The sequence below is a fragment of the Vicugna pacos genome, chromosome 7, assembly GCF_048564905.1.
Source record: "Vicugna pacos chromosome 7, VicPac4, whole genome shotgun sequence".
NCBI classification, from domain to species: Eukaryota; Metazoa; Chordata; class Mammalia; order Artiodactyla; family Camelidae; genus Vicugna; species Vicugna pacos.
Window position 1 is genome coordinate 13,114,680 of NC_132993.1, and position 27,818 is coordinate 13,142,497.

The 27,818-nt window shown below is 38.3% G+C and overlaps 1 protein-coding gene and 1 long non-coding RNA gene across 6 annotated transcripts in view; one reads left to right on the plus strand and one right to left on the minus strand.

The window, feature by feature from the left end:
* On the plus strand, positions 1-27,751 carry LOC116278966 (uncharacterized). 4 transcript variants are annotated; one of them, XR_012074225.1, is made up of 4 exons: positions 1-393; positions 5,466-5,668; positions 6,072-6,278; positions 24,969-27,751. It is a non-coding gene; the product is annotated as an uncharacterized lncRNA (long non-coding RNA). The 4 variants fall into 4 exon arrangements; XR_012074223.1 differs by having other exon boundaries at positions 2-393; positions 5,466-5,663; XR_012074224.1 differs by having other exon boundaries at positions 6-393; positions 6,121-6,278.
* The window catches only part of UBN2 (ubinuclein 2), a 60,781-nt gene continuing 47,912 nt past the window's right edge, over positions 14,950-27,818 (minus strand). For both annotated transcript variants that reach the window (XM_072964354.1, XM_031674565.2), the window contains one exon: positions 14,950-25,140. In XM_072964354.1, coding sequence (XP_072820455.1) covers positions 25,091-25,140 — 50 coding nt within the window. In that variant the 3' untranslated portion in view covers positions 14,950-25,090. The remainder of the gene's footprint in view (positions 25,141-27,818) is intronic.

Here is a 27,818-nt window from a genome sequence, read left to right on the forward strand (position 1 = left end):
AACCCGCGTTACAGCTACAAAGATTTTACCCTCGGAACAGCACCGATGCGCCGGACTGAAAACGGGAGCGCGCACGGTTTTGCGTATGCGTTTGCCTAAGCGGTAGCCCCCGCGCCTGCGCAAAAGCGCGCATGAGACGTCGCGGAGCTGAGAGGGCTGTGTGCGTTGGTCAAATCTCGGAGATTCGTCCTCTGAGCTTCTGCTCCGTGGGGTTTTTACCGGAAACAGCCGGCCGCTTCCGGTGTTTCGGCTTTCCGGGCTTCGCGTGACTCCAGCCTGCCGTTAGGTGGCGTTCCTAGCGGTTATTTTTTTGTTTCCGGTTGAAACACTGAGGCCATTTCCGCAGAGCCAGTAGCCAGTTAGAAACGTTTACCTTGTCTTCTGAATTGGCAGGTCAGTGGTAAATATGGGACAGCAGGGAATTAATTAGGAGTTAATTAATTAGGAGTTAGTTGTCTTAATTGAATAACTTGGACAAGTCATTTCGAAGTCTCAACGACTTTACGCCTTGCTTAAAATCTCGCAGTGGCTCTCCGTTGCCATTAAGATCAATTTTCAGACCACTGGACCCTTCGTAAATTGACCCTTGCCTGTATCTTAACCGTGCTCTCTCATTCATTTCCTCTCATCCTCTGAATTTCTCTTAATGTCTTCCTCTACATCTTGTGTTATTCCCTTTGCCCGATCTTAACCATTTGCGTTAACGTTCCTGTTTCCCTTCTGGACTTCAAGTTTCTTCTGGAAATCTAGATCAGACACTTCTCCAGGCCCTTATGGTCAGTATGGCAAGTTTAAAATGATTCAGTTCACCTCTTCTGGGCTTGTCTAGATTCTCTAGGTTACTTGTGTAATCTTACCTCTTCCAAGTTAGATCACCTGTGTCTCAGTTTCATCATCTTCCACACGAGCCAAGGTGTAACTGCTCAAACTCAGGATTCCCACTCTAACAGGTCTCCCCTCCTAGGTCCCTGTCAGGGTTCACCAGCTCCAGCTATGGCCACCTCCGATCACTCTTCCATAGCTCTGGCTGAAATCTTGACACTTTGAGAATCAACACAGTAAACCAGTATGACTTAATGTGAATGAATTCATCTTTCCCAGTCACACTCATATTCATTTTATCAACCTGCAATTCACAAGTATCTGGCTTCTAAAAGGCAGATATTCAGGAGGGGTTTGGAAGAATGCTGTCATTTTATCTCCTCTTAACAGAAATTTAACCTGCTTCCTAAGATGTAGCAAATTGAAGCCAGCTCTGAGGAAGCAGGAGAATTTATTGGAAGTATGATATGTTATGATAAGGGGCAATAGAAAGTAATTCTGAAGTCCTTTTTACTGAACTGCCAACAGACTCATTTCTTCCACTGTAAGCCATTCTTCCACTAAAGCAAATAGATAATCATAAAATGTTAGCTCTGTGTAGCCACTAGTCACCAAAGATGGCCCCTCAACAATCTTCCCCTTTCACGCATGTTGCTTCTTAACATTAAGAGGTGAAACTTATTTCCCATCCAACCCACTCCTCCCACTCTTGAATCTAAGCTGGTTTTGTGACTAGCTTTAATCAATAAATAGAATGTTCTGGGACTTCTAAGGAACCCCAGGCCTTAAAACTGGCAACTTTCACTATCTCCTTCTTACCCAGCTACCATGCTGTGGAAAGCCCAAGGCATATGGAAGAGTCCTGGCACAGGCCCGGCTGAGCTCTCAGCTGACAGCACTGATACCAACCACGTGAATGAGCCATCTTGAATGTCCCGATCCAGTGGCACCCCCAAGTGATCTGTCTCAGCCAATGTCATTTGGAGCAAAGAACTGCCCAGCGAAACCCAGTCAATCCGAAGAAACATTAAAGATAATAAAAGGGCTGTTTGGGAATAATTTCACTATGTTTTTGATTACTGTGTGTCAACAGAAAACCAAGTCAGTCTAAAAGTTCTCAGAGCCAATTAAGCCAAACTTTATAATTTTGCAGCTTTGGAAAGTCTTTATATTCCTAGTGCAGGGCTGCAAACCCAAAGCCCTACAGGAGGGACCAGGTAACAGCAGGTGACACCAGAGTGTATCAGGCCAGGCGAGTTCCTACCTCCTCCACTGGAGCTAGAGTTCTCAGCTCAATCTCATTGTTGCAAAATAGGAATGTGGTCCCAGTGTTGCCAGAGCTTATGATTTTTCAAGAGAAGTTGTAAATCCAGAATTTTTATGAAATGCCCTAACTTCTAAGTGCTAGTGGTCAGTTAAAAACAGTAGTTTGTCAAACAAAACACTTCTATTTTCCTTATACAACCTAGGGTTGCAAGTGTGCAACTATGCCCTGGGGCACCTCACAGGCGATGTCTCATTTGACCTTCACCACAGTCTTATAAAGTAGTACTCTGATTTTACCTGCTTAGAAATGTGGGAACAAACTCAGTGCAGTTTCATGGTTTAGCCAACTTTACTAACTAATCGCCAGTAAAGCCAGTATTTGACCCCAGGCAATCTAACCCCAGAGCCTACTTCTTAAACTTTTTAAAGAAGCTTTAGGGGTGGTGAGTATAGCTCAGTGGTAGCCTGCGTGCTTAGCATGTGTGAGGTCCTGGTTTCAATCCCCAGTGCCTCCATTAAAAAAAAAAAAAAGTTTTGTAGCAGGAAAGGAATTTGTATTTAAAAGGTGCTGGTGATTCTCAGAATTTCCTGGTAAGGCTAGAGACCAGGTTTGGAAGCTACACAGCCAAGAACCTTACTCGAAAGCTTGGCCCAGATCTGGTCCAGTGAAAACTCCAGCAGGCACTGTTGCTACAGCTTGCAGTGCCAACACAGTGACACTGGGCAGGGACTGGACACTGGCACCAAGACTGTTGCTCCCAAACACTGGCTGTTGCTGGCTTCTCTGCTTCCACTTGTGCCAGAATGGATTAAGTCATTACCTAATCCTGGATCATGTTCTCTTGTTGGTCAGGGGAGGCTGGGAAAGAAATACTCTTATTCAGTGAATTTTGATTGAGCATCTGCTATGAGCCAGGCACTCTTCTAGATGCTAGGAAAACAGAAGCACAAGTAGAACAGGTACAACTTTCTTATACTCATGAAGCTTCTGTTCTAGAAAGGGACGGACAGACAATAATCAAACAAGCAAAACAAAATCTGTCAAATGGTGATGGGTGCCATGACATAAAATAAAGCCGGGGTAGAGGATTTAGTCCTGCTGATGTGTTCAGGGAGGTTCTTACTGATAAGGCGACATTTGAGCAGAGACCCAGATGACATGCAGAATCTGCATCTTCAGCCTGTGTGTGCATGTGCATCTTGCGGTGGGTTAGTGTCCATACTTTAAGTAGAGAGACCTCACCTCCATTCCCTAACCATTGTGAGGCCATTATTCTGTCCTTCAAGCTGTGTGAGGGTAAAGGAGGAGTTCTGGGACAAGTTTTCTATGCCCAGTGAAACTGTAGGAGCAGACCCCAAGAGTCCAGTCTTTACTCTGAACTACAGCAGTGACTGGCTGCCTGACCATATACATGGGAATCTGGGGGAAATTTTGGTGGGAAAGAGCCAGGATGCATGAAAGAGGGGTATCTGAGAGTAGATAGGTGTAGGCACTCACTTCCATCATTTGTGATTCTAGAAATGTGTGTCCTAAGGCAGTGATTTCTACACTTTTTTGATTGTGTATCCACAGTGGTAAAAATCTTGTGCCTCCCCCATAAGCCTTTGTATTTATTTTTAAATTATATACATGTACTATTGATTGAATGTGGTAAATACATTTAAAACATGCACAAAATAGAAATGAAAAAGTGTGTTTTAAAAATGAATAACAGTAATTTGAAAATATTTTTATTAACAGTAAAAAAAAGTCCTAATGTCTCTTGGTAAAGAAAGATGATTATTGTTTATTTTATTGAAAACGCAATGTAATTCAGTATGTTTTATTATTTTGAAAATCTTGGTTTAACACATTGTTTTGGGCAACAAAATCACATAGTGATAAACATTTCTAAACATCCATTTTCAAATTTCTCTCTTCATAGCATGGGTTTCTTTTTTAAAAAAAAATGCCTCACTCCCAACTTTAAAAAAAAATCACTTTTAACTTAAAGGGACCCATTAAGTATGTTCAGAATATCAGCTAGGCAGATGTATCCATCAGGCCTCAGGCAGAAAAAGAGAAACTACTGCAGGCTTTACAAGCAGAAAGGAATTGAGTGCAGGGCACTGAGATGCTTTATGGCACCAATTAAAGAGCTGCAGGAGTTAGGGAAAGTCGCCACTAACATTCAGCAGTTCAGGGTATTGTGAGGGTCCTGCTGTCACCTAGGTCAGAAAAATGCAGGAAACCCCCACTGCTGATCAGAGCTGCCCCCAGGTAAAGAGATAGTGGCTGATGGAGACCCCTTGGAGGCTCTGGGAGAACTTTAAGTCTACCATGGCCCGCCCATTTTGCTAAGTGCTGCCAGAGGAAAAACATACTACCACTTTTTCTTCCCATCCTACAAAATCTCACAGGAATACATTCGGCAGAAAGAAATCACATCCAGAACCTTGAAGGCAAAGGAGTCTGGGAAAAGTTTCCATAATTCTAGTCCCTGTAATACATAGAAGGCTGTGGGAGTGGACACTGGCTCCCAGGAAACAGACCAAAGAGCACACAGCAGCACACTCCTGACAGCCTCGTCATCACAGAAGAGGACAGCAAATGAGAAACACTTGCCTCTTTCGTAAAAGAAAAATTGGTAATTTTTAAGTTTGACAAGTCTTGTAAATACTTTTCAGCAAGATAATCACTCCATCTGTGTAGTTTACGGGATCTTTGTGGCTACTACCCATCACACGGTAGTTTCTGCTATTTAAAGGTCTTACTTTTAAGCAAATGAACCTTATTGATAACATCCTGTAGTGTACAGACTTGCAGTACATTATAATACTCAGAAGTAAATGTGACTATTAACAAGCAAGCTGGACTTGCTAGATGCAAGCAGAGAGTGATTTATTCCTCTCATCACTGCTGCTTCAGAACGTGTTCCTCTCCAGCATGAAATCGCGGCTGCTTCCCACACAGCTTTCCCGGGAAATAACAGGACTATTAGCTTGTTTTCTTTGGTTTAAAAAAAAAAAAAGTCCAGTCTGTTTAACATTAAAATTCCAAAATTTGTTCCATAAAACTTCTCCCTGTTGTCAGCGGAGGTGGCCACAGGCTGAGAGAGGGGCAGTGAGGGCTGCAGGACATGGGACACCTCTCCACCACCCAGATCTTCTCTCCTGCTCTTCAAATGCAATCTGTTCCTGGAACAAGCTAGACTTAATTGACAGCAACTTTGTTTTCTCACAAGTGCCCGACGAACGTGCTGTAATGATTTGTTCTTACCGCTAGGTGCTGCCAGAGGAAAAAATAATGAAATTTATAGCTTTTCCAGTCTCTTTTAGGTGATGAACAGATTAAAGAGTTACCATCACTATTTTAAAAACATTCTCTTTTTCTCTAGGTGTGAACAAGTCTCATCCAGGGTCATATCAAAACTTCAAATGTCAGTTAATTTGAAACTTCTCCTCCAGCCTGGAAACGTGAAGGAAAATGGAAGTTAAGATCAGTGTCATTTCTATTTCTCACCTACCACCACCTGCCCACCTGCTGGCTGCGATCTGGACCTGCCAGCCTGCTGTAGCAAGGAAAGGAGGAGGAGGTAAGGTCTTCCTTCATTGGTGGAGATATAAACTGGTGTCACTGTCGCCTGGGAGTAGCAGATTCTAGTGTTGCTTCTTTTCTTGTAGGTTCTCAATAGTTTCTCCATCTCTGGGCATCTCTGCCCTGCAGTTCCCTTGTAGGCCATGCCTTTCGTAGTTATTTAGGGTTCTTGCCCTGGCCCCTTAGTTTCTAGGAGCCTCCCCTCCACTGAGGTCCTTTCATCCTCCAGGTGTTCCCTTTGCCTGGGTTCCTTCTTAAAATGACCAAATCTGGCTCCCTTTCTTGAGAACCATATCAGGCTCAGAGGAACTCAGGAACTTTGAGATTGTAAGCCATTCTGAGTGCAGGCTTCTCTCCTCTTCTGTCTTGTCAAGGAGCTAGCCACCTACTCCTAATTTGTCTTTAGACTTCAGGGGTGAGTCAGACACAATTCCTGTGTCCTGCAAACTCCACAGGATGTGTCAAGCTCTCCAAATGGTGGCCCCTTCGGTTGGCACAAGGTGAAGAGGAAGCACCCCCACCCCCTCCTGCCTGGGGAGAAGAAGGGAGATGTCCAGCATACTGATAAGTGCCTCTAGAGGAATCCGCTCACGTTCTCTTCCAGGACCTGGAGGTGGGTGCTGAGCTAATCCTTCCCCGTATCCGCTTCACAGTCTCTCAGCATGTGGTGCACAGGTGATCTAGTTCCTTGTCCCTTTAGAATGTGGATGGACTTGGCACCTACTGTTTTGTTCTCAGCCTTTGGGGTTTCTGGTGAAACTGACACAGAAAGAGTCCCACTTTAGTAAATGAAGTTACCACTGTCAAACCCTCCTTATGGAATGTCTGTCCTTTCACCAGGACACACCTGTTGAACTGTAGGCAACATGGGACAGTCTGGCTTGTGAACTAGACTGTGTGAAGGTACCGTTAACTTAATTATTAAATACTTATATGTTAATTATTAAGTATGATCTTATATTAAGTATTATTTATGTATAGATATAACTTTTTACATAAACTATGCATAAGACTTTTGTTTTTCACATTATAGAAGATTAGATGTGTGGAGAAATCTCTCCCAATATAAAATTCCTTAAAGTGCTGGGTGAAACTTTAACAAACACATACAAATACTTTTTCAAAGTGTGACTGAGCTGACAGTAAAGGAAGCCAAAATAACCAGAGGTCAGATAGGAGGAGGTAAGTGAGCAATAAAAACAGCATTTGCCCTGAGGGTATCTGCTGATCCCTGGTGGCCTAGAGTCCAGATTTCAATTGGCCTTAGGCAGCCCAAAGGGAAGAAGGCCTCAGACTATGGTGGGAGGTCAGGGTCTGCAAAATGATGGAACCCCCAACAATTGACCTTATTGGTGGGAATGAAAACAATATCCCTGACCTCACCACGAAAAGACTTTTCTGTCTCAACATCAGCTAATGGTTGGGTGGCAGGGTTGGGGAACCTTCTGTAAGAATTCTTAACTGCCAGCAATAACCACTCACATACATTTGTGGCTGTAAGTCATTCTATCTCTGTGGCCTTAAAATCCTTAAGCTGAACAATTAGTCTGAAGTGGTCCTGTGTTGGTAATGTTCCTAGGAGTCTAGAAGAAGCAAACTCAAATAGTCTTTAGAGGAATACATCTAGGCTTCAAAGAATGTCCAAGGCCAAAGTGCAGAGACATATAATAAAAAACAGCACACACATGCAGAAAAAGCCTGTGTGCACATTAGTAGAAAACAAATAAACTGTAGGATTGGCCCCACGGTGTTTTTCAGGGTCTTACTCTGGTGCCTGGGACTTTGTGGAAAATGTTCTTTGATGCTCCCAGCCCACAAAGCACGTGCTAGGTCCCTGACCTTGGCCTCTCTCCTTAGTGTACATCACTAGCTAAGAAAGCTGATAAACCCAGAAAAAACAAGCTCACACATGAAAATAATGAGATACTTGAGACATATAATCACAACAAAGAGACAATAAATAGAATTAACTGTACTAGACAAACCAGAATGGAACAACACAGATCAAGAACTTAAAATAAGCATGTGAAGATCCTCACACAGATAAGAGGATAATAAGGAACAAGCAGTGATATAGAACCAAATGGAAGAATACATATGAAATATGTGATAGTTGAACAGACCCAACAGATTGGATAAAAACAATAGCCACCTAGCTGAAAAATGAGTAATAATCTAGATCAGCCCTGGGAATTTTCCTAGAAGACACTAGAAAGAGAAAATACGAAAGAACATATAAGAGATAATAATAGTACGTCAGTATCCATACAATATAAATCCCAGAAAGAGAGAAAATGGATTCAGGGAAGAGAGAGTTAAAGAACTCATAAGTAAGAACTTGCAAAAATTAAAGATAAAAATGATTCCAATTTATAGGTCTCATGGAGCACCCCACAGAATAAATATGGAAAAACCAAAACTTTGACATATTACAGTGAAATTTAAGAACTTTAAAGACAAAAACAAAATTCTAAAAGCTTCTAGAGAGAAGAAGCAGACAGTCCACAAAAGAGTAAGAACTAAATTGAAATTAGTCTTCCTAGTCGACACTGGAGACAAAAAACAATGAAGTTATGTTTTCTAAGTGATGAAGAAAAATAATTTCGAATATTATATCCAGCTAAACTATTATTGAAATGTAAGGATGGAAAGATGATACAGTCAGACATACAAGGCCTTAGAAAGTTTATTGCAAAAGACTCTCTTTGAAAACTCTTCTGCTAAGTGAAATAAGTCAGAGAAAGACAAATACTGTATGATATCACTTATATGTGGAATCCAAAACATACAACAAACTAGTGAATACAACCAAAAAGAAGCAGACACACAGATATATAGAGTGCGAACTACTGGTTACCAGGGGGGAGCAGGAAGTGGGCAGGGGTAAATAGGCATGAGGGTTTAAAGGTACAAACTATTAGCTGTAAGATAAGCTACAAGGATATATTGTATAACATGGGGAACATAGTCAATATTTTATAATAACAATAATAATAAATGGAGTATAACCTTTAAAAATTGTGAACCATAACATTGTACACTGTAACTTATATAATACTGTATATATATCAGCTGTACTTCAATTAAAAATAATTTTTAAATTTTTTAAAAAGAGAAAGAAAACTCTCCTGGAAGAAGTACTTTTATATTTGAGATAGTAATACAAGTAAATTATACTTAATATACTAAGTACTTAATAAGCATATGAAAAGATGCTCAACAGCATTAGTTATTGGAGAAATGAAAATCAAAAGGATGAGATGTCACTTTACATCTACCAAGATAACTATAATTAAAAAATGGAAAATCATAAGTGCTAGTGAAGATGTAGAGAATTTAAACTCTCCTACATTGCTGGTGGTAATGTAAAATGGTCCAACTACTATGAGAAATAGTTTGGTGTTTCCTCAAAAACATTAAACATAGAGTTACCATATGCCCCAGCAATTCCACTCCTAGATAGATACCAAGAGAACTGAAGATACACATCTCACAAAAACTTGTACACAAATGTTCAAAGTAGCATTATTTATAATATTCAAAAAGTGGAAACAGCCCAAGGGTCTTCACTAATGAATGGGTAAATAAAGATGTAATATATCCATACAATGGATTGTTCAGGATATAGATAGCTGGGATATTAAATTTAATTTTAGGGCAAAAACACATCATAAAGAATAATGAGGGACATTATATATTGGTAAAAAGAACAATAGATCAAAAAGATTTAACCATAATGAACACATATGCACTCAGTAAAATTCATGGTGCCTTGAAAAACTAGCAAGAACAAACCTCTGGCAAGAATGAACAAGAAAAAGGGAGGGGATGCAAATAACACAGAGAATGAGAACAGGAGAACAAATACAGATACAACAGAGATAAGAATAAAAAAATATTATGAATACATTTCTAAGAAATTTTCTGCAAGTGGGTTGATACATATTTGTTATGCACTTGATATAATTCAACTCATGATCAACATTCCTAGAAAACTGGGAATAGAACTTTCTTAACTTCATAAAAACTGTATACCAAAAATATAGAATAATTACTATACTTAGTGGGGAAAATTGAGATATTTTCCCATTAAAATAAGAAACAAAGATGCCACTTTCACAACTATTGTCTAGTATAGTATTTAGTAAAGGATCAGTCTAATGCTCCAAGACAAGACATAAAAAGTGAAAGAACTGGGGGAGGAGATTAAACTCTCATTATTTGTAGATTATATGATCAACTGTTGAAAAGCTAATAATATAATCAGACAAGGTATTAGAATAAGAGTTTAGCAAAGTTGCTGGATACAAACTCAGCTTTCAAAAGTCAATAGCATTCCGCGATACTAGCAAAAACCACCAGAAAATACGAGAGAAAAACATACCATTTGTGAAAGCAACAACTATAAAGTACCTGGAAATCAACACATAAGCAGTACCTTCACAGAGATAATTTGAAAGCTTTATTGTGAGATATAAAAAGAGGACTTGAATAAATAGGAGATACATAGTGAATGAGGTGTTTAACATTAAAAGATTCTATTCCTCATAAACTATGAATTAAATTATAATAAATATTTCAGCTGGATTTTTTATATAGAAGAGTAACAATCCTTGATTAGTTGAATGAACTTAGAAAAGCCAAGAGGAAGACTTCTTACTAGATATGAAGTCATACTGTAAGTCTGTAGTAATAAAAAAAGACCCAGTAGACATTGGTACGGAAATTTTTTTTAATGGAATGCAATTGAGCTCAGAATAGACCTCTGCATATATGAGTACTTGATATATGATAAAAATGGTACCAAATATTAATGGGAGAAGTACTGATTTACTAAATGGTGCTGGGAAAATCTTCACTAAATGAAAAATAAAGCTGGACCCCTATATATTATACAACAAAGGGGAAAAACGGATTCTAAATGAAAAACTGAAAGGTGAAACTAGAAAGCTAATTAAAAAGAACGCAGGAGGATATCTTTATGACCTAGGGGTAGGGAAATATTTCATAACAAACCCCTCAAAACATAAAGTCAACAAAATTGACTATTAAAAAAGTTTTTCAGCTCAATAAAGGATGGCACAAAGTTAAAAAAAACAGGTAACAGACTGTAACATCTGACATGTCTGAAACTGTTAAGAGATTATTATCACAACAAAAAGATGAAAATGCAATTGAATAATGAGAGGAGATGAATAGGCAACTCACAGAAGACTACCTATCGCCCTTCTTGTGGTCAAAAGGAATTGGAGGCGACCTAGTGTCCACCTTTACGAGGACGGATATGTAAAAGGCTGTGGATGCCTCATATGGAAGACTATGCAGTGAAAAGAAGCAACACATAGGATGCACATAGAGCAATGTGGAGAAATCTCAGAAAAGTGAGAAAAGTAGAGAACAGCAAAATTCATACATAGCACAGGACCATTTGTATAAAGTAAATTGCATACACACGAAATAACACTACAAGTTTTTAGAAGGATGCATCCAAAACAAGGGGCACACATCAAAAAAGTCAGGGTGGGTACCTATAGGACAGAGGAAGAAAGGAGAAACCTAACTTATAACAGAATGAGGGAATGAGATCTTGTACTAAGTGATGAAGACCATGTGCTATGGATTGAAGCACATGATCAATGTAGTGCTTTGCATCTGAGGCACAATAAGGCAGAAGTAAACTATATCCAACACATATATAAAGGCTGGAGGTGTGGCAGGCATTTGGCAATGAAGGGAGTCAGTAGCTGTCAGAGGGCCACCTGCCACCTGTTAAACCTGACACTTGGAATGCCAGAGCAGACAGAGGGCTGGATCTTGCTGACACTGAATCACTGGACAAAGCTTGACCTAAAATAGGTTTACCTCTAGACCACTCACTTATATGAACCAAAGATTCCCTTAACTATTTTATTTAAACAGCTTTTTATTTTTAGGGTAGTTCCCCTTTACTTTTTTAAGCTAGCAGTTTGACACCTAGGATCAAAGAATTTTACCTATTTATCCACTCCTGTACTTTTAAATATTTTTTTAAAGATTTTTTTTGAACACTGGCTTCACTTCTCTATTTTGTGAAATTAGGAGAGCAAGAGGAAGCATGAATTCAAGGAAAAAGGCAGAAAAGAAAGTAACAGCAGCCACCGTGTATTAGCTCTTATGTGCTAGGCACTATGCTAGGTGCTTTCCAGACCTTGTCAAGTTCAACAGCAAGCCCCACCCTTGGGTGTTATCCCTGCAGCAAGGAGGAAACAGGCTGAAAGGAGATCCACATCTTGTCTAAGCTTCATAATTGGGACCTGAGTGAGAACCCAAGTCTGTCATGTCACGCCATGCCACTCTACTAGGAAAAAAACAGTGGGGAAATAGTGAAGGGACAGACACAGGAACACAGAAGAGGTAAATATACACAGAGACAGAAAAAAACAAGCCATGTCAAGGCACATATTGATGAGGAAGAGCGATCACACTAGATTATGCCTGCATCAGAGGGGGCTGTCACTGAAAAGATTGAAAAGATTATGATCTCACTTGCAATGTAATTCAACCCTTGGTGCACCCAGAATCAGCTCTTCTGCTTTTACTTCCAATTTTCAAAACTCTGTTTAAATAAAGGTTTATTTTCTCAAAGCTTTACATGGATATGAAGCAATGTCAGATTCCAGACACTGACTCTCACCTCTGGAATGTTAGCCATTATTATTCACTAGAAAACAAATCTTTGACTGTCAGTTTGACATGCAGACACAGATTGCAAATACCTGAAGGGTATCACAGTTTGACCTGTGATTGTTATCTAACTGCCCATCAATAACTATGGAATACTATGAGCTATCAAAAAGTATAAGACAGACCCTGTGTACTGATGTGGAATAACCTCCAAGATAATTGAAAAAAAATTGCTAGGTACGGTACAGCAGATATGTATGCTAATTATGTTAAAAAGTCAGATACGTATTTATACTTTTAACTGGAGAAATGGGTAGCAGTGGTTGGTCTGGGGAAGGAAAATGGGGACCACGGATAGGAAAGATGCTTTGCATTCACTGTACGGTTATACTTGGTATTTTTTCTTTTTCAACCAAGCCCAAGGATAGTCTTCCCTCCGCCAAAATCTTTATTTTAAATCAACCACTTCATTGTGTCTTCCTTTTAAACCAGATCCAATTTTGTGATCTTAGCAGGGTCTGAGTGGAAAGAATAAATTATTTTCTTTTCCCTTCTCCCAGTGATGAGATGGGAGAGACTCCTTCCCATTTCTTTCTCCCTTTCAACTAAGTCCACCTATGTGTTTCTTAGGGGAAAAAAACCCCAAAACAAAAAACTTAACTCATATTATCCATGTTCATTGAAAATAAATTTAAGCAAAAGGCTAAAACACTCGTGTCACCACTCTTTATATTCTGGAGTGTGTGTCCTTCCATATATTTTTTCCTATGCCTACCCATGTGCATGAACACTTACAACTGCTCTTTAATACATGGGCATCTTAGTCATTTCTTATTTTAAAACAATTTTATTTAGTAGTAGTACTTTTATTTCCTTAACCAACCCCCCTCAAACACAGCATTAGATTGTTTCAAACTTTTACTGTTATGAGCAACACTGAGATGAACATCCTTGTACAGAAACTTCTGTATAAATTCATTTTCCCCTTAGAATAAATTTGTAAAAGCAGAACAGCTGTCACCAATTTGCTAACTTCTGCCTTCGGGCTCCATCTATAGTTGTTGCTTTTCCTAACCAGCCACAGACACTCTCCTGTGCCAAAGCTGAGGTCTGAGGCCATTTCTTGACTACATGGCCAAGGGGACTAAAACATACTTCCTGCTTCATAGAGTTGTCTACACTCCTTTGAACCACTCCACCATCCGGACACCTGTCCCTCATTTGGCTCTAGAGAACTGATTGCATTTCTCTATCTGCTTGTTTCTTGGCTGTCTAAACTGAAAGAGAAAGATTATTCTCTCTTGGTTATTCTGAAATCCTTAACACCATGGGCCATGTTTTTCCTTCTTAAACACTTCTCTTTTTTTAAATACACAGTACAATAAATAACAAAATTAGTATGAATGATAATAAAAGCTAACATTTACCTAGTATTATGTGTCACTGTGCTAAGTGCTTTACATGCCTCATATAATTTTGTTAATAGAAGTTACATGACAAAAAGCATTCCGTGGTCAAATAAGCTTGAAGAAGTATGTGTTTACAAAAAAATCCTGTTTAGCAGTGGTACCTTTAATATGTTAATTCACATGTGCAAGATAGTGACAACATAGTTAAGTGTAGTCCAATTATTTAACCACAGATTTTTTGAGAGACTATTACTCCCAAGAACACACTTTGCAAAACTGTCCTTAAATGTTACTAGTTCTTAATAAAAGCACTTGCAGCCACACTCCCCCCATGCATAAGGACCATGCCTTTTAGTAATTCTTCACTTTAATGACAATGCACTGAAAATACACTTAAGTAAAAGTACCACCACTCTTTGTATTTTGGGGCATGTATCCTTTCATATATTTTCTATGCATACATACATGTAAGTGACAAACTGGTCAATCTGACAAGTTGCTCTCTTTTCATCCTTTTCCCACTCCCTCCTTAGATTTCTAAAGCTGAATTCTTTTTCTCCTTTTTTCCCTTAATACTTTTCCTAAAGAAGTCCTCTACAAGTAAGACTTTAAAAGATGCTCACTTTTACAACTAGTTCCCATATCTACATTGCCAGCCTTGACCCTGGAGGAATCTTCACACACACACACACACACACACACACACACACACACACACACACACACACGCATGCATGCATGCACACGCACACCATCTATAACCTGAAGGCAGAACCTAGTAAACCAGCATTCCAGGACTCCCACAATCTGGCTGCTTCTCACCGGGGCCTGGCCTACCTTCTGCTGCTTCCTGAATCTACTCAGGATGTTCCCTTCTCCCTTTTCCTAGCCAGCTCCCACCCATCTGCCAGTTCACAGGCCATCAACTTGACAAAGTCTTCCCAGATCTTTCCAGTCTACTTTCTCCCTTGCTCTGAACTTAAATGTCAGGTGGCCATAGACCACACCCTGGTGACAGATTTTAAACTGTTATCTTTTAACTTGTCATGTGATTGCAGACTGTGAACACAGTGAGGGTGGGGGACTGTGCCCTTACTTCTGTGTCCCACAGCGCCCATTGCAGTGTGATACAGACAACAGATATTCAGCCACTACAGAAAAGAATGAGGTGTTAAAATCCAAGTTAGCCCAATAATAACACAGACACAAGAATAATATGTACATTCCTCTTTATTTAATACAACAAACACATAACACATACAAAAAGAAAAAACACTCATGTAAAAGGCCCTGTCACAAAGGATAGACAGGAAAACATCTACACTGAATCAAATAAGGCTCCTGCTTTAAAACAGGGGTTTGCTTAGCTAAACCTGGAATATGAGCAAGGCTGTTGCAAGAAAAAAAAAAATCCCTGCACTGAAGGAGTATATCTATAGGGTTAATTCACTAAATTTACAGGTCCACATTTAGGAATGTTTAAGCCCTCTCACATGTCCAGACTCATCAGGGTTTTATGAATTGTAACTTTCCTTTTTTTTTGGTTAAAAAAATTTACACGTCCTTCTTTCTTCTTAGAAAATAGTGACAAGAGCTCTCTAAAAACTAGAGATCAGCAAACCACCCGAAGTTCGGAAAGCTTTACCATTAAAATTCAAAAGGTATGTCGAACTGAGAATGCAAAGGCAAGATGGCAGTGGGAAGAAGAACTTAACCTCTTAGCCATTTCCCCGATCGCGTGTATTTAATCAATCACTAGGAAACACGATGGAAACGCCTAGGCTCAGTGCAGGGTTCAGTAGCAGCAGTTTGTCCATATTCCTGCTCTAATGATTAGAGCCGGAAATTAAACAAGCACCAGTTCATCTCAAAAGAGCCTTATACAAACACACACACATACACACCCACACCCATTCACATGTCATCACCACCCCCTTTTATTTAAATTTATTATTTTTTTTTTACTAAAATAATACAAAAAAGGGAGACAGGTATATTTACAAAAATCCATGGCTGGTACAGTACATAATTTTTAAGACACACTAAATGCTACAATCTTTCAGGTCCTGAGATTATTACAAATATCAACTCAAAGCTGTATTCAGGTCCAGTTTTAAAGGAGGAAAAAAAATCCCCAAATATTAAGTCACATACTTATTTAAAATACAGTATATCCCTTCAAGTTAGCAAAAACACACCTCCCTATAAACAAACACTATGCAGTTACCAGGGCCTTTCACCCAGAGGAGCAGAATTACTTAGGCTCCTTCAAGACTGGCTGTAAAACATGTTGGCTTCTACATCGAGTGTGGAGGTGGCTAAAGTAAGATGATGTGTAACCAGAGGGAAGTTCCTCTATAGAGTGAACATTCACTGTATAAATAAGTCCTGTTTTTCCTTCTGTTACCAAACAAAAGTCTTTCCCTTATCAAAATTCATACAGCAAGGGCTGGAAATATGTGCTTACCCAGACTAAAAATCAGAATCCTTATTTCCAATCAGTTATACAAATAAGTCTGCAGTCCCACGATAAGTTTTACAACTGCAAATAAACTTTCTGGCTTGTAATGAAAGAGAAAACATTCATCACTTGGTTACCTTGATAGACTTTGATTAACATATTATTTGGGGCACAAAATTTTCACCAGCCAGAGATTTCCTTTCCTCTTCTTTTAAGCTTAACAATGTTTAGCAAGCAACACATATGGGCAAGCTCCAGATTTACATACTCTTAAGAACAATCAGGTATTTCTGATACATTCTATAATATAATTTTTCAGTGACAGCTCACAAAAGGTCAGTACAAAGCTTGAATCTTTTCTCTGGAGGCTGCCATGGATTAGAGGAAATTATTTGTAGGTTGGGAACCTATCTCTACAGGTGAAAGGGCTCTTTGCTTATCTGAAGGTCTCAGAAGGTCTATGTAATTAAATTATGTAACCATAGCCAGGATTTGAAAAGTTGGCCAAATTTGGTCAACTTTCCAACTAACTATATAAAATAGTAATTAATACCTTTGTCAACTGAGAATAACTTCTCTTTTAATGCCTCTGGCCATAACTGGGGTAATTCTTGGTAATTTTGCAGGTATGGGAAAGAAAACCCAATATGCTGGCACAGGGCACAGTACCCCTGCAAACAGAAGAGATAAGCACAAAATGAGGAAAATGTGTGGCTGCAAGGACAGAAAATAAAAGATAGCTAAGATCTAACAAATTAAGGGCAGGTTGTCATATATAGAAAAACATGCCAACTGGCTGGTCTTGGTTACTGCTGACTCCTAAATGTGCGTAAAGGACAGGTGGAGCTGTTAACTTAAAAAAAAAAAAAAGTTATCTTGGGTAATAATCATCTTGTTTGTTTTTCTATTAGGTTTCCATTAGTGCTTTATTACAAAATATGTTATAACTAGATTTAAGATAAAATAGAATTATATTATTATCAGCAAAATGGGAGCAAATAATGTATAGTGTTCTGAGGAACATAAAATTGGTATTAAGGATTCATATGGCCAGTCTGACTCAGACCTTTGCAGAAGAGGCTGAATCCAGGGGAGGTATGAAAATAAGCAAGGCAAAGTATTATGAGAAATAAGAGGCCAAAGGTCTGCATCTCTTTTGAACAGCCTTGAAAAGTATCAAGGAGAATCCATGAAATGCAGCTACTATCGCATTATATAGTAGATAAACCTATTTTTAATACAAAGGAGAGGAGAAAAAAATTTCAGGTCACCAGTGATGATTCTAAGTCCTGGACATACAGACCTCCTTAATTATACTACTGAGATTTTTTAAAGTATTCTTGACCTGTTTGGGTAACAGTTCGGAAAAGTGTCCAAAATTAAGTACTAACTCACTCTAAAATGGAAATATGTAAAAAAGACTGGAAAGGAGAAGCATTACAGTATGAGGAAATTAAATAAAGATCACAAATAGCTACTTTCAAGCAAACGGTACTTTGGGAGTATCTGAGAAACATGTAATTTAATATTGTTATTCAAAAGCAGTCTGATTAAATCCTCCCAGGCCTGGTCTGAGTCTGTGCTGGGATATAAACAGTCTCCTAGAATATGCCTGTAGTCATTACTTCTGAATTCAGTGGGGGACACAGGATAGATGGCCAATGTGAGTGAGAAAAGGAGGTGAAAGACAGTTTAACGTTTCCTCCGCGGACTCCTGGCAGATTATACTCTAGTGTAGCAACTGGTTGATGAAACGGTTAAGAGCTCAGACAAGAGGAAAGAAGAATGAAGACTAACAAAAATGAAGAATAAGAATTCAACATTAATATTCAAAGCTATTTTTTAATTAGAGTCTGACCATCTGTTCAGCTCCACAAACCTGATCACTGCCACAGAATCTAAAACTTTCTCAGAATTGAACACTGGGATGGTTTTATCTTAACAACCCAAAGACATTCCATGATTCTAACTATAGTTTTGCACCAGTAAAAGAATCTGTACTTAGTTTTTGAATATAAAGTTCACATTTTAGGACAGATGAACACACAAAATATCTCTATTTTCATGTTTCCATTAATTTTCCCTACAGGAACAAACACACATGCAACAAAACCCTTATGCCTTATTTCTTTGGGTAGAAGTTTTAATTAATACCTGTTATTTAAAGAATGGAAAAAGAGGAGAAAATGTGGAAAATTTGTATGTTTATCTGCATAGTTGATATTTAGAGGCGACTAACTAAGGCTTTATCTGGAAAAAGCAACAAAGAACCAAACAGTGATATTTAAGAAAAAATGTCCTATCACTAGAGATTAAATGGGCCTTGGCCAGTTCTGGGAATTAACCCAGAGGCTTTGTCTGCTTGGGCCTGGTGCGTTCTCCTCACTCACTTCAGCTGGATAATCTGTTCCTCATCCCACTACATTCTTCTTCCTGACCTTGAATATGTGCTACAGTTTAAATACACACACCCTCTAACAACCGTTGCTCAGCATTTAGCTCTAACTAGAAAGGTGGCATCCATTCTTTCCTGTTGTTGAAAGTGATAAGAGGAAAATTCTGTGTATTACTGTTTAATATACTAGGATGGAAGGTGGGATAAGATAACCTTCATTTCCTCCTCGGAGTTGAGCAAAACACATTTCCCTCCCCCAGCCGCCCCAGCGAGGAAGAGAATCCTGCCTCCCGTCTCCCATTTCATACAACCTGAGCAGTTCATGGCTCCAACTCTTTCATGGGTTGAAGAAGCATAAATTACAAAGGTAGACTGGCTAAAAGTCTACCCAACTGACTGTGTGTAGTGCTTGCCCCTTCAGTGCAAAGTTGGATAAACCTATGATTAAAGGAATAATAAACAATCTCTGATTTATAGGAATGAGGAGACGCCCTTTCATTCTTAAAAGGTTAAAAGCTTAGCTATCCATCACCAAATAAGTAATATAAGGAAATTAGATTGAGAAGATGGCAAAGTGAGGCAGATAAAACTTTCGGGACCATTTATCAACTCCAATAACCAATCATCCAAGCTTTACCTAGCTTCAGCTCCACAACCCTGGCAAAAATCACACATGTAATTACACCATAAAGGCTAAAAAAAAATCTACTTATAATTAAGAAACTTAGTGTTATTTACCCCCTCCCCACTTATTAACCTGACACTAACTACTTTATCCCACCACAAATATAGTATGTTTAAATAACAAATATGCATCTAAATTAGAATTCCAGTGATTCTTTTAAACTTAAAAATCATAGGGTGCTTTTTAAACCCATCATAGGGAAAATTTTTTTAGCCTTTGCAGGAAGATGATAATACTTTTAAAATTATATAGGACATTTCAGAAAAACTCAAAATATTTTTGAAAAAGTCTGTGATATCCCTGGGAGGTAGGTGAATATTATACCCAATTTTCTAATGGGTAATCTGAGGCACAAAGGTTAAATGATATTCCCCCTAAACACAGTAATACAAGAGTAACACAGCCGAAACGAGGCTGCCTGATAACAGCTATCAGTTACCCTACCGGAAGTCTCTGCTTTGTCCTTTTTGGCCACCGGTCTTCTCTGCTCAGTTAAAATGTATTTAAAAGGGGGCATTTATTAGATATATTTGTACTGGGTTCTGAGGATTGATTCAGCTTAGTCTCCCATAACATGTCACATCTGTTTTCCACCAGAGACAGATGAATCTTAGATACTGAATATTATGTTATTTCGCTCAAGGGAGAAACCTAAATAGCCATCAAATCATAATAAGCCAAATGCAATTATCTCGCAAGTAAGAAAACTCTCAAGAATGCTATAGGTTATATGAGTGTTCTGCGCAGTGTCTGAACTCTTTCTACTTCTAAGTTTCTTAACCCTTTGATGGATATGCAGCTATAGGAATCCTTCAAAAATCATTTCCCAGAAGAACATATGACGTATTTTTAATGTTGACAAAGTTGCTAACTTCCTTCAAAACTGAGATACACCACCATGGTTCTAACTCTAGTTCTCGCGTGTCCTTAGTCTTGCCTGCCATAGTGTACCTTGTCAACCTGACCCAGAAAGACTCTTGTTATTCCAATGCTTTCTTCAATATTACTTGCGACAAGTTTGAAGGGCACAAAGCAATGGGTTACATCCAGGAATGGTCAATGAATCCACTAAATTTATTTTACTTGTAATAACTGACTTATTATATATATATATATATAATATATATATATATTTGTTGTTGTTAACTTCTACAGATATTCAAAGGGGGAAGAAAGTATCTTGTGAAAAGACAACTTCCCAATCCACCCATTTGAATTGACTAAAGCAGTGGAATAAACAAGGCAGAAATCTTGCAAACATTAAAAGGGGAGTGCTTAGCAAGGATGCAATGGTATAGCAGCTACTAGTTTTATATATATATTACATACGTATACATATATATACACATATATATGTATGCATGTACGTTATGTATCTTAGTATGTATCTTACACATATATCCATATACATATAAGGAAAAGGAAGAATATTACAGCATGACGTGATCTTGGCAAGTTTGAGATTCTTCCTCCTGAATCCCCTGACTTATTAGCCTCTACTTTAGGACATCTGAGAACAGTTTCAAAAGAGGGGAAAAAAGAAAGAAAAAAAGGCACTTAACAAAGACAAAGGCCTGAATTGAGCATGTTTTAGAGGAGTAATATAAGCCATTTTACCAGGGCTAAGAAATGATTTACAGAGTTAAACCTTTCCCCTTAAATTTTATAAAATAAAATTGCATAACATGTTTGTAATCAGTCATTTACCCACTACTGCATTTTCCCTCTGCTTCATTATTATAAAAACAAAAGTCCCCCCAAAGCGTAAAGCAAAACAAAACAAAACAGAAAACAACCATACATGCACAATAGATAAAAGTGCCCTTCTGAGAACATAAGGTCAGCAGAAACTATGGTGCTGAAGCACAGGGAAAAGTTCTCAAGTTTGGCCTGATTATACATTTCACTCACTCTTCTATTTCTAACTTAAAACAAGACAAGTATCAACAAACAAAAAAAGCAAACACAAATTCAAAACCTAAATGATGATAAAAAGAATACAGGGACCAGTGTGCTTTTATGTTACACTCCTAAAATAAAGTATGCTAATTCTATACATGGGTCAAATTATATGACAAAACCTCCTAGAAATAAAGAACTGTAAATTAGATTAAAGTTGACCAATACAGGCAAAGTTCACTTTACAAATGTAGCAGCAAATCTGATAGATAACTGGAGTTCTAAGAGATGATCCCAAGGGACATAGCATTCTCATAATCAATGGCAGTTTGAGTAACAGTAGAATTTCCATTTCAGAAAATGTCTTGAACCAAGTAGAGGTGGAAAGGGGTATGGCAGAGGGCAACCAGAAGAGAAAGACTAGAGGTGTCTGCCCTTTCCAACCCTGGGTAGTAAACAATTTAGATCTGCTTTGGGAAAAAAAAATCCTGGGTTAAAAATCTTTTCATGTAAGTTGTTTTCAAACAGGTGTCAAACCCACAGCATTCAAACGTGTGTGTGCCCGGTTCTTCCTCCTACCTTGATGATACAATAAACACTATTCAGCCTCTATGATATAAAAAAAGTAATTTGGGCTAACAACATCCATCAAAGGGGTGTGGTAGGCATGAAAGAATGGACTAACACAATCCTCCGATTCCCTCAGAATACCAGGATTTTGTGACTTCAGATTAACCTCACTTTTCCCAAAACCTAATTTCTTCAGCCTGTTTTAAAATCATGATTTCTTTTACCCTCTGATCTCAGAAGCATATGAGAAAGAATTATAATGGACTTACATTGACTTATTATTGCTTACATCTATTTTGGAGGCTCTGAATGAGCTTGACACTTTGCTCTCAGTCTCCAACCGAGGCTCAGCACTGCTGTCTCTGAAGACAACTCTGCTGACCATTCATTATTGCTTGTGAATACTGAGGATTAACTTGTATGTACAGTAACAGCTTATACATCAGTGAAGGCAATTTAAAATACAAGACAGTTGAAAACAAACAGCTTACTTTTCCTGAATCAAGAATCCCGCTGAATGGGACATAATTAAGTGTGCTGATTACTTTTGCATTGGGATGTTGCTAATGCTCTTCAGAAATACACATTGCTCTATATCCTCTCCAATTACTCACCATTTTAAAAAATAACATAATTTGACTTTCAAGTGCAAAAATAGAGTATGAGTCACAAGTCTCTGTGCTAAAAAATAACCAATTTGTATGTTTTTAGTAAGAAAAACTGTAAAGATACATGACTATACAGTATGGACACCATTTTCAATGTTATGACCTAGAAAAGAAATACATATTTACATGTAGTAACCCTCTGATCATACTTATTAAGAAATATAAGGATGTTTGTTTCATTTGTACAACATAAAAGGGTAGTCTTGAGTGAAACGGACTAAGGAGTGGAACTGTGATGGGGGTGAGGTGAGGATCTGGCAGCAGTCCTCATGGAATCAGGACTAAGAGACTAGAACAGAATCTCCACGTAGGAGGATTTCTTGGGGCCAAGGGCCTGCAGGTGTTATTACTGGTTACTTATAAAATGATACTTGGGGGCGGGGGGAATGGAGTCCTGTTCTTCTCTAACAAAGAGTCATCAGGGATCTTCACATGGCTTGATTCAGATGGATTTAAGAAATTAAAGCTATTCCTTGACTTAAACTACTAAAATATATAGATAAATACATGTGTATAGATATACACACACACAGATGAATACATGCACAATTATCAGCAGGAAGAGAGATTAATGTGCACTCTGACTTCTCTCTGGTATGGGAAGTAAAACAAAGGAAAATTCCTATATGTTAGCAAAGACTTTTTTTCTAAAGTAGATAAAAGTAAGAGGTATGCTACATTGGAATAACTCAAGTAATGGGTAAGCTTCCCTAATTAAAAAATAATCTTTAATCAAACGTAGTCAAGTCAAACCTATCTGCCACATCCCAATATCCTCCCAAAATCCACCAGGGTTGATACAACATTCTTATTTGCTTTACTGGTAAACTAAACTCTCAGAGACAAGTAATTGCATCAGTATTTCCTTTGAAATAACCCTCTCCCCTTACTGTAACAAGTTCTTAGAACTGAAGTTTTCAGTTATTAACTACTTTGCTATGAAGTAAGCCAATGTGACTTTGAGGTCAAAATACAGGTTTACAATTCTGAAGAAGTCTGTGGTAATTTATTCACAGTCCTAGAGGCTGTGTGGGGCTTTTGCTTATGAAAGGAAAAAAGGGACTAGTTAATACCCTTATCTGAACAAATGTAAGAGTACAGGATGATTTTTAATGAAAACATGCAAGACATCTTGCTACTACCAGTCTGATGCCGTTTTTAAGTTTAGTATGTCATTCTTAATGGACCAAGCCTACACCACTTTGGGGTACAGTCTGAAATAGGAATAGGAAGAAAATAGGAATAGGAAGAAAAAGGAAGAAAAGAGAGAGGGAGAGACCAGAACAACAATGAGGTGAAAAAAATCAAATAAAATGTATCTAAACATAACCATAAATTTCTCCCTTAACATCCTTTGCTGAATATGCTATTTGCACAAGGAAGCTATATTAACGGAGACTTATTATCTGCAGGTTTACTCATGTATCAATACTGAGTAAATATTAGTAAAGCTTTAAGATCCCAAATGCTCCAAATCACTTTCACTACACTGGACATAGGGAGTAAAAATACACTGTGATTGTTATAAAAATAATCCCTTGTACACATAATGATCCTAATTTAATTCCTCCCTTTAAAATACCATCTTCAAAATTCCAAAAATACATATATGCCATTTGAATGACCAATGAAGAAGTGCTGTAATACACACTTACTCCTGTTTATATCAACAGTTAATAATCACCTGAAATACCACTAGCTAAAAGAACAGACGTCCTGAAGTGAGGTGATGCTGGGGGAATTTACAGTTGATACTGGCAGGCCTGCGAGGGCTCCGTGCACCAAAGCTGCAGCCCTACAGCAACAATCCCCACTTCTCAAGAGGAAAATGTGAACACAGTCACATTTTATCATCAAGAATGGAAATAAGAATTAACCAGTGAATTCCAGATGCACAAATCACCTGAAGAAGAGAGTTAAGTACCTGCTTCTGAATGAAAGATGTAATTGACCCTTTTACAAAAAGGGGACATCTAAGTTTCATCTGTTAAGAGCAATAGGCTCAATTTTTTTGACTTTTAAAAATGTAATAATATATATCACTGTGCTAAAATAACTTTCCTGAAGCATCTTTAGTCCACTGATTTACATGGGGAGTTGCTACACACTGGAAGATTCAAGTTTGTTCAGGATTTTTGAGGGTACATGATTTATACTTAGCTAATGTCTGTATCAGACATAGGGTCATTAACTTTTTTTGTGGCAAATTTGCTGCACAGTCCACTCAAATAGACATGATTATTCTGACAAACTGGCCTAATTTCAGATATGCTGCCTTTTATTATGCAATTATGTCTACAAGTGTTCAGATCCAACCCCTAGGATGGATGGAGTTTACCCAAATCCTCAATTTCCTTCTTCCGCCCCCGGGAAAAATCAAATTTGTACTTCTGTGGGTTTGACAACTGAGTCTCTTTCAAGTCAGTTAATATGGTAACTTTGTCTTTCTTTAGAAGAGACCAAAGGTCACTAACTTTGTACGAAAGCATTTCTTCCTCCTGCACCTGGCTTTACTCAAGTAATGTTTCCTTTTCTTTTTCCTCCTCACCACAGTGCTTGGGACGAGAGAATGTAAACATCGACAGAACAGCAGCCCTATAACCACATGAGTACTTTCCCATCAGGTAGATTCCGTCAGCCAGCCGAGTGTGTCATTTCCTTTGCTTGCTGGGAAGTCACTGAGTTTTCCGTGGTAATTTAGTGTCCCCTTTACTTTGGCCTCCATCTGAGAAAAGAGATGTTTAATTGGTATGGGTTGGCATGTAATAAAAAATAAAAACAAACAAAGCAAAAAGAACAATTAACTCTGAACTTAAAGGAGATAAAAACTCAACAAGAATGATCCTCGTATCTCAAGTGACTATGGTTCAATTGGTTTTCAGTGTCATACAAATACTGTTTCAACAAGTATTTATCATCTGTCTCACGGCCAACTGTGTCAAATGCTGTGAGGATTTATAAAGGAACACAGAAGACATAACCTCCTCCACCAAAGGACCTAACACATCTTTTGGTTCCTTTAGAAGACAAAGTCAGTTTCACTTTCTTGCAAGTGAACTTAGATTTCTTGCCATGACATAGCATTTGATAATTCTCAATTATTTATGTAAGTGAATGGGGCACACTAGTAGTGAAAATTCCAGCCGAGTGTTTGTTTTGGTCCTAACCTGGCAAAACTTGTAAGTGGTAGGAAAGTCTGGTACTGGGAACTATGGTTTCTAGTTTTACCTACGGTTATCTAACTTTTATTGGGAAAATACTGATCACTATTTCAACTGGACAAGAATAGGGCCCAGTGACCTTGACAGTCAATAAAACACAGAGAAAATCTCTGATAGGTCATTCACTGCCTTAGTAAGGAAAATTAACACCCCGCACCCCACCCCAGGCCTGAGAGAGAAAGATGGGGCATGAATGGTAGAAATACACTGGTGTAAAGGAACAAATTATGGCCTTATAGTAAGAATTTTAAGGTTGGAAGAGACCACAGAAGTCACATGCTAGGTCTACTCATGTGGTATCGAAATTACTCTGGTAAAACATAAGCAAAACAGAATACCTGCCTCTATTGAAGAAAAGATACAGCAATGAAACAAGACAACTACTTCAAAAGCTGTACGAACAGAATACTATTAAAATTAACTTTAGTGACAACATCTAAGGAATTGGCTTTTCCATTTATAATGAGATATTATACACTTGCTTTTGTAGAGAGAAATGATTTGACTTGCGGCATAAATTCATAAAATGGCACGGTGGGACTTTGCTCAAAGCAGCCTGGTTGGTTAATTAGCAAAATACTCATATCAACTGGATTGTGAGATTCTTTAGACCTGAGTTTGGCAAACTATGGCCCTTGGGCCAATTGTGGTCTGCCACTTCTTTTTAAAAATAAAGTTTTACTGGAACCCAGTCACACTCATTTTACGTGTTGTCTATGGCTATTTTCCTATTGCAATGGCAGAGTTGAGTAGTTATGCAGATTATGTGGCCTGAAAAGCCAGAAATATTTATGATTTGCACCTTAAGAAAGTTTACTGACCCCAGTCTTTAGACTAGAGAAGGTCAGAGAATTAACATTTATTGAGCTCTTACTATGTATCAGGTACCATGCTAGAAGCTTTAAATTATTTTTATTAAATTCTCCTAAGACACCTATTAAAAACATCTTGTCCCCAGTTTACATGCAAGTGAAGTGATGGTTAAACTTGCTCAAAGTGGTAGTCCTAAAATTCAAAACTCCCAGCCTGATTCTCAAATTTAATGCCTTATACTTTAAAATGTTTTTAAAATGAAAAATTATTTACTTTTTCATTTCAATTACTTGGAAAATACTGACTGTCACATTTCCTTTTCCCTCTGAAACAGTGGTGCTGCTCAGACAAGAAGATAATGCATTTAAAGCTGGAATACTGGGGTCATGTTGAACCACAAGAATCATAATTCCTTGCAGGTTTCTACCAGTCTGCCCCACGAGCTTACAGCTCTAAGCTGGACTCATCACACCAAGCAGCTGTCAATACCCAGGGTGGAACTGCTTTAGTCACAGGGCAATTTTCCTTAAATGCTTTCCTTAAGCATTTAAACCTACTCAAAAAGTCCAGGAAGATCAGGATTATTGATATTTGTGCCTACTTTGTGTTCCCCATTTGCACAACTTTGCTTTCTATTTGTTCTCTCAAGGGGTGAGTCTGGGGCAGCTTACCACTTAACTGTTTTTGAGGATTAATTACAACTTATTGCCTTAAGATTGCCCCATTGCTCCCATTTCCACATTGTGGTCAATTGTAAACTTGTTCAAAGATAATTTTAAATGCAGTGGCCAAAAATAACAGTAAGGCCCCAGTCAACTTCTACAGTTAAGAGAGAGAGCAGCAGAGCTGCTCAGAAATCCTGAAAATGGCCTTCAGAACAGTATCAGCATTCTACTGGGGTCAACTGCTGGTGACAGCAAGAACGTGGAGGCCAGTGTTATGTCCAGTGCCCCCTATCCAGTTTCAGATTTCAGAGTAATCTAGTTGGGCTGCAAGTATACAATGCATACATTCTGAATCTTAATTTAATCACCGCTATAAGGCAGAAAAGTTTAACGGTTAAGAATAAAGGCTGTGGAGTCAGACTTCCTGGGTTTGTATCTCAGATCAGTGACTAGTGCATCACCCTGGGCAAGTTGCCTACCTCTGACTCAGTTTCCTGATCTGTAAAATGGGGATTGTTACCTCACTCACAGGTTTGTTGTAAGGACTGAATTAGCTAATACATGTAAGTAGTCACAAGACTATGTGGCCCCTAGTAAGCTTTCAATAAATGTGAACTGTGACTGTTCCTGGACGTGACTTTTATCCACTGTCTTATGAATCCTCTTTTTTGTTATCACTTCCATATAACAAACACTTCTCTGCA